At 42.4% G+C, this 15,322-nt stretch overlaps 1 protein-coding gene across 1 annotated transcript in view; it reads right to left on the bottom strand.

The window, feature by feature from the left end:
- Positions 1 to 14,436, bottom strand: part of SMARCAL1 (SWI/SNF related, matrix associated, actin dependent regulator of chromatin, subfamily a-like 1) — a 41,405-nt gene extending 26,969 nt beyond the window's left edge. Inside the window, exons 1-7 of the mRNA XM_009323541.1 lie at positions 13,481 to 14,436; positions 12,705 to 12,755; positions 9,738 to 9,998; positions 8,440 to 8,490; positions 4,404 to 4,584; positions 3,295 to 3,445; positions 318 to 476 (exon numbers count right to left, since the gene is read on the bottom strand). Of these exons, the coding sequence (XP_009321816.1) occupies positions 318 to 476; positions 3,295 to 3,445; positions 4,404 to 4,584; positions 8,440 to 8,490; positions 9,738 to 9,998; positions 12,705 to 12,755; positions 13,481 to 14,357 (1,731 nt within the window). The 5' untranslated portion in view covers positions 14,358 to 14,436. The remainder of the gene's footprint in view (positions 1 to 317; positions 477 to 3,294; positions 3,446 to 4,403; positions 4,585 to 8,439; positions 8,491 to 9,737; positions 9,999 to 12,704; positions 12,756 to 13,480) is intronic.
- Positions 14,437 to 15,322: the final 886 nt, after the last annotated feature.

Below are 15,322 nucleotides of genomic sequence, written 5' to 3'. Positions count from 1 at the left end.
TATTGTATTGACACACTACATTAAACACCTTGCTCTCCAACAGAGGACATGCCCAACCACAATGAAATCAGAGAGGCACCATAACCAGTAAAAGAGAAAACACAGCCTCAGGAATCAAAAAGGAATTAAACTCTACTAGTTACCTCAAAAGGTTTCAGAGAAACTCCTGCTTCTACTCATGAAGAGAGCTGTGATCACAGCCATGATTACAAGATAGTTTCAGTCCTAAGTAAGGCCCACTCCACACTGCTGTACAACACAAAGGTTACCCCATTTGCAGCATACAATTAACTTCAAAATTTTAGTGTACCACTTACAATAATAACTACTTGAAAAGTGCTCCTAAGCTGCTTGTCCATCTTGCTGAGGAGGTCAAAGCTGATGATGTTGATCAAGCTTGCTGTTAGGTTGTCTTTGCCAGTCACTATGACATTGATGCTACCTGGACTCAAGGATGGAAGCCACCTGTGAAATGCCTGGAGGAAGATGAAAGCAATTAATTTTATTCTGGTGCTTATGTCCTCTGTTGGGATCCCAAAGCACTTCACAGAGCATCCTCATGAATGCTTAGAACATGGAGCCACCCCACCCGCCATTAGACATCAGCTGGGAGCACAGAAAGGGCAAGCAGTCTTCCCAAGGCAACAACCCTAGTAATGGGAAGATCAAGAACAGAACTCAGGCTATAAGGCCAAATCTACCTTCCACAGCTAGGAAGGCTCAAACATGCTCTATTCTTGCTTCTTACTGGAAAAAAAAATCTGATCTGTAGTAGAGATGTGCATAACCTCCTGACAATGTTACCTGCTATGATCAGAGCCAGAGAACGCAGTGACCACTACTGACATGGAAATTTAATTTTCCCACTCAACAGAAACCCTCAGGCTGTGAAAGAGACTTCTAAACAGTAAACATCTCTCACTATAGCAATGTTTACTCCACAATGAGGATGAAGTACAACTCATCCAGGTCAACAAAAACTCTTCCACTACCTCACCTTCTTAAAAAGTCTACAAAAAAAAAACCCAACCAAACAAACAAAAAGAAATGATCAAGTTGACAACACACCAGCTGCTCTATGACAGCAGCTGAAATACATGTGGTGATAGTCATTCAAATCAACCTCTTGAAAAGCTCCACACACCAGAGCAAGATATCCTCCCCCAAACCCATCTGTTAGCTACTGAGCACCCACCATCTCCCTTGTAATTGTGTCCCCAATGACACCAACCTCTCTGCAACATTTGAGTTCTGCTGATGTTGCTCTGCAGAGAACTGGCTGGGGCTTTAGCAATCAGGATCTAGTCCCTACAGAAATGTATCCAAGGAGTGGTGATGGGAAATGGCATCTCTGCCTCTAGGCCCTTCACTTGTGGAAATGCCCCAAGCCTCAGCCCTCTCCTCTGTTCAGCAACCACATGCAGCAGCCAGAGGAATTAAATGTGAGCTTCTCACATTTCTCAGTATGTGAGAAACTAACAATTAACTATCCTTCACCACTTATGTAATTGCATTACAACCAAAATGGGCCAACATGCCGGCAAGGTTAAATCCCAAACAACAAATATGTGGCTGATGCTGTGCCAGAACTTAGACAAAGGTGGCAGCAGTGGGAAAGTACCTGGAAGCTCCTAGCTGTATTGCCCTCTCCTTTTATAAAGGGCATGTGACTAATTCACACTGTAAAAGTGATCCTATATTTCTCACTTGAAGCTGACCATTGTCTACAAGAAGTGCTTTGAAACTGCCCTGACCATTAATTATTTAAGTTTCAATGCTGAACTCCAAAGGCACATGGTTGCAGTACTTCTCACCCAAGTGTACCTTGCATCTTCCTGCTAGCTTCCTTTAGCACCTTGAATATAAAGGCATTCAGTGGCCTGAGCCCAGAAAGCCAAAATAAAACACTCACAACTCTAAGATGAAGACAATTTCTTGCAATTCAGCTCTGGGGACACCACAAAAGCTTCTACCATTACAGTAAAATACATCTGTGCAAGAATGAACCGAGTAGATCACAGACCATAATAAACTCCACCTTCTTCCACTTTCTGTGACACATTTTTTCTTAGACCTCTATCCTTCACATACCCACAAAGCAACACAGATCATTCTAAAGCACATGTCGTAACAAAACATCTCCCACAACAGCCTCCTGGGGAGTCAGGGGAAGGAAGAGGAAATCAAGCACTCAAAAGGAAAAAAAAAAAAACCAGCCACCTCATATTGCTCAAATCTCATGAAGCAGGATGTAGGAGTTTAGCTGCAGGTGCCCAGTACTTCAGGAAACCAGGCCCCTAATTGTTCCCAGTAGGTATCCCACAGAAGCCATGGATTCAGGTTAGGTGTTGACCCAGAGGTCTACAGGCCTTTGAAATATCAAACATGATGAGCATCACTCCCTTGTCCAGTAAACAATTTTCTTTTCTTGTCACCCAACATTTTGTTGCACTACTGGACGTGAAAACACAAGCCAAGATGCTCTAACAAACCAGTTACAGCACAAAACCAGCAAATCCCAACCAATACACTTCTCATCAATGCAACATTCCAGGGAAAGCTAAACTCCCACTCTCTCCTGCTCAGGCATGAAATTACTGACCTGAAACCTCTGGCTCACCTTTTTCTCCCACAGTGAACATTTCACTAGCCTATGGCAACCCAACAACCTCAGTGTACAAGCTATGACAGTGGTTTATTTCAAGATACGTTTCCCAACCATACAAGCTTTCTTTGGCTTCTGATCAAGATTAATGAAGGACTCAAAGGAGTCAGCAGCATACAGTGGACAGGCCAAAAGACATATTATGACAGACACTTAACAATGATAACGGGGCCTCCTGAACAGAGCGGAGAATCCCAGCATCTGGGCTTCTATTCCAGCCAAGGGACTGGCAAATACTGCTATGAAGGGCTTGAATACAACAGACAATTGCTTGAATGCAACTATTGTCTTTGACACCAATGAGTATAACGCCCCCTTGGAGCCAGCTGACTTGCAGGAACAAAGTTAACAGAGGGTCAGAGGAGGTATTTTCTCTAGATCTCCCTTTTTCCAATAGATCAACTGGACCACAAAAAGAAAAGCGACCAATCAAAGAAAACAGGCATATATCATACAGGCAATGCCAGGCAATTTCCACACACACCCCAAGTTTCTAAATGAATACAAATTTTAGTTTCGTCCCCTTAATACACATCTTTTTAAAATTTTAACTTGTACAGAGTACAACACAGCATAACCATCACACATGCCCTCTACTGGCCACCTGCACATGCTCAAGTTCACAGTACCTCTGCCCATGTAAACCTCACAGAAGAAGGAGTCACCACCAGCAAGGGCCATTCCTTTCGGTAATATGCAGCAATGCAGATCGCCTGGATGGTCTTGCCCAAGCCCATGTCATCCGCAAGAAGTAAACGTCCATTTCTTAAAATTGCGAAACTGGGGAAAATAGAGAGGGGAAATAAGTAAGAGTCAAGAAATGGCTTACTATCTGTCCTGGCAACCAAGATGAGCACAACTTATCACCAAGCCTATAATGTGGATCACGTGGAAGTGATCTGGGTTCTTCAGTAAACCTGGATCTTCTCCCTTAGTCTTAACACAAGCGAGCAACTCTCACAAATCTCTCAAAGCTTGGAAGCTCCTGAACAGAGTGGTTCAGCCCAGTCCTTAGAGAGTTTGATTTCATATGAGGAGTAGTTTCAAGACCTTACAATTATTTAAAGCACATTCTTTCCATGATATTATTCACATTCTGTCCCAGAGTTCATCCTGGCTGAGCTAAGAAAATATTATTAATAACAATGCCACCTTAACACCAGTAAGTACAGACTTTCCTGGACTACATCTTCAAGTCAACAACTAATGACCATATATGATGGGGACAGGGACATTTAAAAGTCTATCTCTACATACAATTAGTCATTTTAAATCTTTCAGGGCCTGGAAGTTTCCCATGTGTGGTTAATATTTAAAAAACAACAACAAAAACAACAGAGATGCACTTGGGGGAAAAAAAGATGACCTTACAAAATAAAAAAATCATATGACAATTAGGCACATACTGAATCACAAGAGGGAGATCAGAGATGTATCATTCAAACAATTTTATGAGACTAGCAAAATGCTACTTTCCTCCTGACTCATGATGAAGAATTCTAGCCAGAAACAGGATAGATGTGTCACTCAAAAAAAAAAAATCCACAAAAAAAACCCACCCAACAAAACAAACCATAGCATACCAAACAACCAAGAGCCCAGAGTACCAGAGTGTAACAGCCCAAGACTCTGGAGAAACATGGAGCCCTCCATGGAAGAGAATGCAGCCCGGGCACCAATACAAAGTACACAATTCTAGGCAAAGACTAGCTCTTAACAGCATGCAAAAAGGACATACTTCACACCTTCCCGCTGAAAGGGCATGAGGCTCGTCACAATTTTGGAGTCCACTACTGAAAGGTCAGCATCAGGAATGTCTGTCTGTGATGTAGATCTCTGTATTCGAGCAGCAAAGGTTTGTATTACTGCCTCGGGCAGTGGCTCCACTTCTACTGACACAAGGCTCTGTAACACTTCCACTGCAAAGAACAGAACAGTTTATTATCAGAAGGGGCAACATACACGCAACTTACATTATGGATGTCAGGGCACAACCCTCAACCTCATTAACAATATTATTTCCTACCCTGAAACAGCTCAAGAAAGCACTGCATCATGCACAGGTGTTGGCCTGGCCTCTTCCCTGAAGTCTATTTCAGAACCACATGATGAATCACATCTCCTCCCCTCGTATTTAGATTTGGTTATAAAAAACTGGAAGTCTGATCATTCAGAGATGAGTGCTACTAATACAGCTGGAGCTGGATTATTCATACTGAGGGCAGCTTAGGGCACACTTTACTCAGAAATAAAAGCATGGATTTGAACAAAAGAGCTCCTGAAGCTTAGAAGGCAGGGGCATCTTTATATCAACCTTGGCATTCTGCATTAAACACCTCTCAGGTCTCCACCATCCCTGAGTGATCAGGAGTGACCTAAGACATAGTTACCTAAAGATGATCATACATCTTCCGCTTTCAAAACTCTCTACTCCTCCCGTTCCTCAAATTCACACAGGTTTGGCTTTGTCTCCACTTTATCACCCCTTGTTTACCATGTTTGGATAAGAAAACAGGAACCACCTCAAGACTAGAGAAACTGCTCTTGTACCACCATCAGCAGCACTCTGACAGACATCCTTCAGGGACTTGGTACCAACAGCAACTCCCTGCTCAGCTGGCGTCCACTGCTCTTCTCCTGGACAGAAGTAGCTTGCGGGCCAGAGACAGCCCACAGGCAGCCACTTGAGTCCCTCCCCACTGCTGTAGTTTCACCCATGAACCCTCTCAACTTTACCTGCAGCTTAAAACCTTCCTAGTCAAACTAAAGGCATCCCCAGCCTCCATTATGCAAAGACCTCAGGGCCTTCATCTTTTCAACCCATGCATCACAACAAGCAAAGCGTCAGGGCAATTCTCCTAGACAACCTTATTTCAGTCTCCTCCAGTAGCCTCTCTATCCCATCCCCAAAAGATAAAAGTATTTCTTTTTAGTCCAACAGTAAGTTTCTATGAAAACAAATACCAGTTTAAAACATGCAGTGAGCTGGGACCAGGAAAACATGTTTAGTAATCAATCTTTGACCACTGACCGAGAAACAAGAAACAATCTACACTAAGAACACAATGCATGTGCACAGATCTTTTGCTGCAGGAAGCATCTTTTTTTTTTATTTAGTGGTTGGTTTGTATATGAAGTCAGGAAGACATAAAACAACTCTGTTTGCAAAAATAACCAGAGCTATGCAAACTCAAATGAGAACTCACTATACCAGCAGTAAATGCACCTCCAGAATTCAGTTAGGTATTTTCATTTCAGTTATCTCCAAGAGGAAAGCAGCAGAATGGATCCCTGCCATATGAAGGGGGAAAGCAATTCCAAGAAATATACATATGAAAAGATTTCCATTTGTGGCTAGGCAATGACCAAACTTTTTAAACTCTCCAGTTTAATTTATACTTCTTCAATAGCAGGAACTCTCTCCACCCGAAGTACAGCACAAGCTTGTTATTACACTCACAGACTGAGCTATGTGTTAGCATAATTGCTACAATTTGCTCACTGATAATTCTGTTGCTATTGTTCTGTACATGAGCTGGGAGAGTGATTAAGATATATCTGCCACCAGCATGATTCATCCAACAGACATTTTTTACTGAAGTGACCTTTATATAAAGATGACTGAGCAACTAGGCAAAGAGACCTTAGCCTCTATAAACAGTTCCCAGCTAACAGATATCTCTGCTGGAAATGGCAACCAGCCTTTTAAAATTCTTTTTTTCTTTATTTTGACATAGGTAAATGAACAGGCACAAAGCAAATGCTGTTCCTCAAAAAGGCATGTGTGAGAAGCCTCAAATGCCCTTACAAATTACACCCTGCAAAAACATTCACGGAGAAATTTTTTTTTGCTTTCCTTAAATCTGTGGGATTCTGAATACTTCATGAGATGTATACAACTGCCAGCCAGCGTAGCTGAGAGTGTGACAGGCTGGGAGATGATATGTTTGCTCAGATTGCCTTGCACGTGCTCAGGATCAGGCCCTTTGCACGTACAAAAGGCCCTTTTAGCAAACTGAGAGAGATCATCAGCTCTCATTGAAATCAGGGCCTGTCAACATCCCAATCCTGGAGTTTCATAATAATCTCTCCCAAGACACACTTGTTTTCATGATCTGGCGTTCCTACAAGGCCCCACAATGTGGCTTTCAGCCCTACAACCATTACTAATGTTATTAAGACATGCATCATAGGAGCATGCAGATACTCATGTACTTCGGTATCCCATGGAAGCAGGAGCCCATGCTGGAGAAAAACTACTCTGAGCAACAGCATTTCAGCTCTGAAGTGCTCAGTCACACTTTCTAAGGACATGTGTAAAGCACCTTACTTATTATCTTTCTGAAGCTTAGCCCAATCAAATTCCACAGCCACATACCCTCACACGAGTACCAAGGCAAACACAGCAGACCGACTGGGATGATAACTAATAATTATAATACTTAGGACTTGCGTAATGCTATTCATCTCAAAGCACTCTATAAACTTAACTAAACATAAAAAACTGAGAAGCAGATGTGCTAGGAGCATGCTGCTGAGACTGGATTATTTTGCAAAGTGGCACCCATTTAAAAAAAAACAACAACAAAACACAACAAACCACAGTTCTACATTTCAGTTCAGTGAGTCACAGTTTCACCAGCATTACACAGATGCATAAAGGCAGGAGTCTACTGGTCAACTTCTCCCAAGAAATGAACATCGTAGCGACACTATGTGCTTAGATTCCACTTGCAAGGGAAAATACGATGCTCTCAAAAAGATTTTTTTTTGCTAAGCTTTCTTTTAAGCATCCATAAACCAGAACCGAAGCATTTTACTGACTATGAAATTCTGCTTCAAGGGGAATGCTTCTGCTTCAAGCAGATCTGCACACTTCTGCAAGAGAAACAAGTAGTTCTTGGTTGCCTCACAATCAACTCAGCTATGGAAGCAACCTGAATTGCAACCTGCCTCATACATCAATTAAAAACTTAACAGTTGTGTGCTGCCTGCAAAGCCATTATTACTAGCAGTAACACATGAGGCTGAACAAAATCAGCTAGACAGTCACCACACAGACTGTAACTGTGGATGAACTGGTTGTTACAAAAATCACCAGTTGACCCGAAAAGCTAGCGCTCTGACCTGAAAAACAAAATTTGCTGGGTGTGAAATGAAAAAGCACAACACCGTGCACACTACTTAAAGAATTGGAAGTAAACCAGCCTGTTATGTGGTTTTTTTCTAAGCAAGGGGTGGCTGTGCCAGTTTACAAATTGATATACACACAAAAGGGCAGGCAGGCTGCACTGAGGACAAGGGGAGCACAGCTAAAAAGAGTCAGTAAGACAGAATTTCTGTAAGGACAGGAAGGCCGGGCAGCCACCATGCCAACCTCTTCAAATTTGGCAAGTGGGAACAGAGGAATCCATTCTCCTGCAACTCCTTAGTTCAAGTAGAGCTGCTGTACGTTATAAGCAATAAAAATAACTTTGTGATAGTAAATACATCCACGTGCTCTAAGAAATGGTACAGAAATCCACTGCAGAATCTGACAAAACAAAGCCACCCTCCCAATGGGCCCCTAAAGGACTGCCATGAATAACACACATTTATAAAATTTTGAATCTGGGCAAACAGTGTAAATGTCTGAAAAAAACAGGAAGACACCTGCTTCGCAGTTCGTTAGCAACTTATCTCTCCAGAGTGCAAAGGCTTAGCCCAAGAAATGAAGATAGAATTCATTTGCCTCCCCAGAAAATAGCCCTAGCCAGGAAAACACAGCTACTCACTTAGTTTAGGATAGTCCTCCAGCAGGAAATTCCACTTTCTGGTGTTAATATCTGCAATAGTTACAACAAACACTGTCATAAGTCTCTTTTTTAAAAGACTGAATTCTCTGCCCATAAGAACATGGCTATCCATCCATATCCTCTGCATTTCAGAACTGCTTTAAAAGAATTCTTACCTTGTCCAGCAATCAATTCTCCTGTTTGCTTTCACGTTAAGCAAACAGTTTGAAGACGACTTAAAAGTATGAGCACACATCTAGAAGTGGTGGTATCACCGGAGCAAGCCAAGGTCAGCTCCCCTAATGAACCACTGTAATGAGGTCAGCACCCCTAATGAACCAGTGCAATGAACTCACCTGCTCAAGGATTTCAGCAACCACTTTCTCTTCACTGCAAGAAGGGATGAAGAATGTGCATGAAGGTTCCTATTTGTCAACCAACAAACTCTGACTTCAGTCAGTAACACAATCGCTTTCAATTGTACCTCTGTACCCTACAGATGATGTGCTCAGGATGGTACAGAGGAAATTCCCCAGTTCATCAATACCCAAAATGTAACATGAATGCCAGACTTGTCTGGCAGGTTTATCCCTGGGTAGCACCTGCCTACAACTTCCAGGGAAGGTTAGAGTGAATTCAGAGTCAGCCGAAGACACAATGAGCCAGGTGGGGCCCTACCCAAAGAACAAGAGCTCCAGGATTTGTTCCCCATGCTATCATTGACCTGCTGTGACACTGCACAGGTCACCTCATCACTCTGTGCCTCATTTCCCACATTACAAGTGGGAAAAACTGGTATTTACCATTGAAATCTGAATGCCAACATAAAAAGTGCTCTACAGTTCCACTTGCCTCAAAAACATCAGTAAAGCTGCTGGTAAACTCAATCTGCTCAGGCACTTGCAGCCATTATACACCCCTGTAAAGCAGGAGAAATATGAGAATGTCCAACTGCATTTGATAATAAAGACAAGAACTTATGCATGGCCTCCATACTGCTGGCAAATTGTCAGCGCATCCCACCTCAACAGTAAATGTAATCATGCTGAGTCCTGAAACACCACCTTGGCTAATAGGCCCAGAAGAAGACATGTTCTGGCACAGAGTAGAGAGCAGGATGCAGATACAGCACTATACCAGAACTACAGGAGTTCTCAAAATCTTCACCAAAGTACATCCTCTCATGCTATTTCAGATGGATGTACTCTCACAATTTCTCTCCTCCGAAGCATTCAGAGCACTCCAAGAGCAGCCCCAACAATGTCATTAGAATAAAGCAGAAATAACCAGAGACTCACCATAATTTCTGGAATCCATTTGTTTGAACACTCCAATCACTTCTGCAGAATACCCAATATCAACCTCAAACCGCAAGCGAGAGATCAGCACACACTTCCCTTTGACAAGGGCTGAGGGTTTCTTCCAGTTCTTACACATCTTCAGGAGGGAATTCACATCAACCCTACTGCCAACAAAATGAGAGCCTGATGCCAAGCCAGCCACACTTTCTCCTTCCAGTGGTGCCAGAATTACTGACGAAAGTTGATTTGCTGCTTCCACTAGGGAGAAAAGCATGGGACACAGAGAAAAGAATTAATAACAAAGAACACAGATAAACTAAAGATGTACAGGATGCTTTCAGAAGAGAAGGGACAAGAGGATGACAAACAAACCATGCACCTTCAAGTTTAAAAGGAATGATGATTCCCTGCTTTCACTCACAGGGGCAAAGAATAGAGAGAGCGATGGCCTGGAGGAGCAGATTGGTGGGATTTTCCACAGAGAATACAGCAGGGGCACAGGGAACATGTGACAGCAGGTGAACAAGGGCCTGTCCAGCGTTGTCACTGCATTAGGCTCCATCTCTGTCAGCAATCCCAAAACACAGCTCACTAGGCCAGGGCAGGCAATCTGCAGAACCACATTCAGCAGTAAACTGCACACAGTCATACAGCATTTTCACTTACAAAGTTGCAGGGACAGGGGCATGGTGATCGATAGTATGCGCCTGAAAAGATGGGGAGGTACTTCTGCAAACAGCAAAGGAGAAAGATCTAAAAATATCTGCCTCCTGCCTCATGTCCATGTCTGATATGCAATCTCAGCTAGGAGGAATGCTGTATATTCACAATACTGTAGAAGGGTATCAGGAAGGAATCTAGTCCAAACGCCTAAATCTCTTTGTTACAATTTAAGTCCACCACCAAAGCACATTCTACCGTGTGTTACAGTTAGACTTGTACTTTCCCCCAGCCATCTGCACTCCTATCTTACTAATCACCAGCAACCACCTCTGTCATGATGGTAGGGCACGGGGAGAAAAGGGACACAGCGTTTTACAGCTGTTAGCCTGAGACCACAGCTATCCACACTAATAAACATTCCACTTTTCCCTGTCTCTCTCTGCCAATCTATACCCATATGTTGTCTTTATTATTATAGCTGAACTGTGATGGTTAAGGAACAAGAACCATTTTTTCTTGTATTTTTACAGCACCAAAATAATGAATTTCATCCCCAAGACTCCAACTCGTAGGTACTACAGTAACACAAGGATTCACTAGCATCTTCAGAGTCCATTAGACTCAAGAGCAGGGGACCACTAAGCACATTCTGCCTCCATGTATTTGTAAAGAGAGACAACCTCCCCTATCCAGTAGCTGTTTAGAGTAAACCCAGGTGAATCTAGTCCTTTGAGGGTTAAGCTGCACATCATGATCCATCCTGCTTCTTTTTAAATAGTCCAACTTACTGATATGCAACAACAACTTAAACAAATTTAAGTTCAGTGGTTAAGATTTGAGAAGGGGAAAAAAAGGGAAAAAGAAACAAATTCAGACACTTTCTTCCTAATCAGTTAGTAAGCCATTTGGATTTAATCTACCTTTATTTTAAAATAAGTGACTTCCAGAATAAACCCAAGCATTTCAGATTTCCACTCCAAAGAAAAAGTTTAAGAGCATCAAGTGAAAGTAATTTGTAAAGTAGAGAACCAGGAAACCACCAATTTAGACTTTTTCCTCCCAATGCACCAAGGAAAAGAGTTTAGATGCTACTGTTTTAGCATTGCATAGTTAGAGCTCATCTCTACAACCAATACTGAAAGAAATTGAAAAAAAACGACCATACTTGACTCTCTTATTTCAGTATCTGTTTCTAGGCTTGACTGCATGTTTAATTTATAGTACAAAGAAAGAAACGTAATTCAGAAGAACAAAATTAACAGTGGGAAGTTTTAAAATAATTGTTTTTACTCTTACAAGACTTCAAACCAAGACCCTTTTAAGTCAGTTCCCTTTTCTCAGGGTATTTTTTTCCCCTGCTATCATTGTCCAATGTTGATCACATATTGTCTTCCCTTGTCCACAGGGACTTTCCACAGAGAACTCATATATTTGATAGCTTTAAGGAAAACAGCCTGATTTCTAAAAGCCATCCTCTTCATTTGCAAGCTCCTTGGTGCAGAGACTCTGCTCTCATCTGTACTTGATACAGTTCAAGCAAACCAGCAGCATTTAAATTATAAATGCGTGGCAACCCACATGGGAAGCTAAAATACCAGCACTCAACTGTGGGTTTTTCAAAGTGCTCAACACAGGTCTAATTCTGTTCCCACTGAAATCAATAGTGATTTATCACTTGCTTCAATACAACGTGCTTTTGAAAAGCTTACCTGAAGTGTTTGCCTCTATCATCTCTCAATCTTTCCAGAACAAAATGACAGGAGAGAAAAAAAGATAAAGCCATCCTTGTTATGCCAAAAAAGGCAAATCCATTTTCAGTCTCACTCAAAGCCCTAGAGAATTACCCTTTTTCCTTTTCTGACACCCAAAATTAACAGGAAAAAATGTTAAAAAAAAAAAAAGAAAAAAGCTGTTTAAAAAGAAAATACATGAACAGACCTAGAAATTAAGCATTAGCCAGTGGGACACACTCAGTTCTCAATACAGACTCATATGAAGTGCCTGCACAGCAGATATTTTTCCTATGATCAGGCTTGTCAGTTGCTGAAAATTTCAGCAATGGCAGAAAAAGTTAAACCTATGCTTGGAATTTAGATTACGTGAAAAGTTGTGTTATTTCTAATCAACTACAAAATGTCAGAAAAATATTATGAGCTAGATGCCTAAAAGATGGGTGTTATGTTTGAGTAGCACTACTTTTATTACTCCAGACAATAACAAAGCTAAATAATAATTATGGAAGGCAGGAAAGGGGGTCAAGATTTGGATTCTTTTTTATCATTCAACAACCCATTTACTTACTGAAACTGCTGTAATCTTCCAGGCTGAAATTCCATTTTTTCATAGCAGCATCTAAAATATGGCAGAACACGAATCATTTGTGATCAAAAGTGCTGTTGTGAAATGTTCATGCGAGGTAAGAAAGAATTCAGTCTACTCATGCAAACTTTTTGACACACATCTGAAAAACAGTATGCCCAAGTTTACAGCTACATGACACCAAAAAAGTCATAGGGTACATCAATACTAAGACAAGAAGAATGCAGCAGCCATTCACAGGACACAGCAACACATGGGAGGGAAACAACAGTAGAATATAACAATTTATTTGTTATATTGTTATATTTGTTATATTTATTTGTTTTCTCCCTTGGCAGGGAGAAAAGATCAGAAGCAAGCCAAAAGGTGGAGACTCCACTGCTCTCAGTAACCCAGTTAACAGAATCAGCTCATCAACTCTAAACTACTGCTGAAGTGACCCATTTTCCCATACCAATTTATGAACAACTTCTCTTCCTTCACTCCCAAAAGACTCTGACCAGCTGCCATCACTAAACTTCTTAAAGCACATAAAGCAGGGCTTCTCATTCCTTGGCTAAATCTAAGCCTAAGCTATTTATGCCCAGAATTTCTTTCCAATATCAGCTGTCTTTACTTTTCCAATCCCCCATTAATACCACATATTCCACCCCAGCAATAGCTGCACTGCTAAGAGCATATAGCAACTACAGTTCCAGCAGGCACTGAAACTTCGATCAAACGTAAAACAGAGATAACAGCAATCAATCAATTCTTACCATAGCTTTTGCTTGGTATCTTCTTAAACACAGCAACGAGTTCAGCATTATACCCTATTTCAACCTGGAATCGGTCTTCCCCATATTTCACACATTTTCCTTTTGTAACACTATTTGCTTTCTTGCAAGAGGCAGCTTCAAAGGTAGAGCCTGCACCAGCAGAACTGGTCAGCTTCTGCATCTGCATCCTACCACTGGCCTGAAACGCACCACCTCCCCCTTCTCTTTTCGTTGGTCTGCTTGTGTTTATCAGCATTTCTGAATCACTCGGGGTGGCGCTGCTTGGTGGTGAAACATATTTTATGGCAGATTTGTTCTGACTTTGTAAATTTTTACTACCGTCAGGGTGCCTGTTATCAATTAATCTAGGATGAGACAGTTCTGTAGGGTTTTTGAAAGCTGGGTAGCATTTGGGCTGCTGGAATGTACCAAGATTAATTAAAGCTTGTTGTCCATGTCCCTGACCACCAGCATCCAAGTCATGTTTCTGGGAATAACTCAGAGAATTTGGGATCGTTATAGGGAACTGCTTAATGCCACTTGCTTGTTCCGAGCCCTCTGAACAATTCTTTTGTTGCTCTCCATGTGAACCAGCCATCTGTTGGTTTGCAGTATCATGATTATAATCTTCCTGAAGATAGCTCTTCTGCTCCACAGGACTGTTTGGATTCTGTTGGTGCTGGCTAATGAACCTGACATGATTGTTTTTTTCCTTCAAGTTTCCCGAATTGCCTGGACTCTGTTCTTTCACCTGAGGTCCAGTGATCCCCACCTGCCCAGTTCTCTGGGCTGCTAGCCTCTCTGCTCTCCTAGCCAAAGCCTTCTGGCGGTTCTCTTCAATTCTTCTCTTTTGTTCCTCTGTAAGGCCTGATGACATCTTCAGCAATTCAAACAATCAATTTGAATCAAAACTGCATCAGGAATTAATCACAGAGGCACCTGCTTCTTTACAGGAATGGAGGCTAGTCTACCAAAAAAAAAAAAAAGGCAAAAAGAGACAGGAAGTTTCAACTCTGTTCCCCTCCAAAATGCTTATTGTATTGATAATGCAGTATTATTAGTGACTGAGTATTACTTTAACTGATCCTACACAAAAACCTAGTAGTACAGCAAAGTTGTCAGACCAATGCTGAGCCATTATTAGCAAGCAGACGCTGACAACTACTGCTGGGGCTTTGAATGCCAGTCCCACATAGGTAAAACATATGGAAAAAGGAGAAAACCCCTATTCCACTACAGTTCTGAGCACTCTTCTCTGCAAATCCCAGCAGAATTGATAAAATAGCCAAGCACAGGGACACCCAGCACTGCAGAGCCAGCCCTGCAAAGGCAAATGCAGGCAGAACAATACATCTCTGCACAGTCTCGTGTGGAAGAGTTTCATATTTCTGGTACCTAACAGCAAATATGGGACGACACCCCATCGTTCCTGATCACCTTCCAGTTCTTGGCATCTCATCGCATGTAGCAGACACATACTCAACCCCAAAGAGCAGAGTCAGCTCCTGCCTTGAGAAAGGTCCACTCACAGGTCAAGGACCTGCTAGTAAAAGCAAGGACCTGGCTCCCACCACATCTCCCAGGAGCTGGCCTCACTCCATCTACTCCCTGCCTCATGCCCGAGGGGCTGCCCACCTCGTCCAGCACTCAGACCTACCTTCCCCACCACCCTGTAAGAAGCGAGACTCACTCCTTGCTCCGCTCCTCTCCCAGGCACAAGGCTCCCCTCTCCCAAACTCCACTGAGGTCCCAGCCCCCACCCCGCAGGCTGGGGTGCCCCGCCGGCCCCAAGGACCCCCCGCCTCCCCACAGGGGCCCAGCACCACCGCACCCCACTGGGGC

This window comes from Pygoscelis adeliae, unplaced genomic scaffold (genome assembly GCF_000699105.1).
Source record: "Pygoscelis adeliae isolate BGI_AS28 unplaced genomic scaffold, ASM69910v1 Scaffold664, whole genome shotgun sequence".
Taxonomy (NCBI): Eukaryota; Metazoa; Chordata; class Aves; order Sphenisciformes; family Spheniscidae; genus Pygoscelis; species Pygoscelis adeliae.
This window is presented reverse-complemented; position numbering and strand designations above follow the sequence as displayed.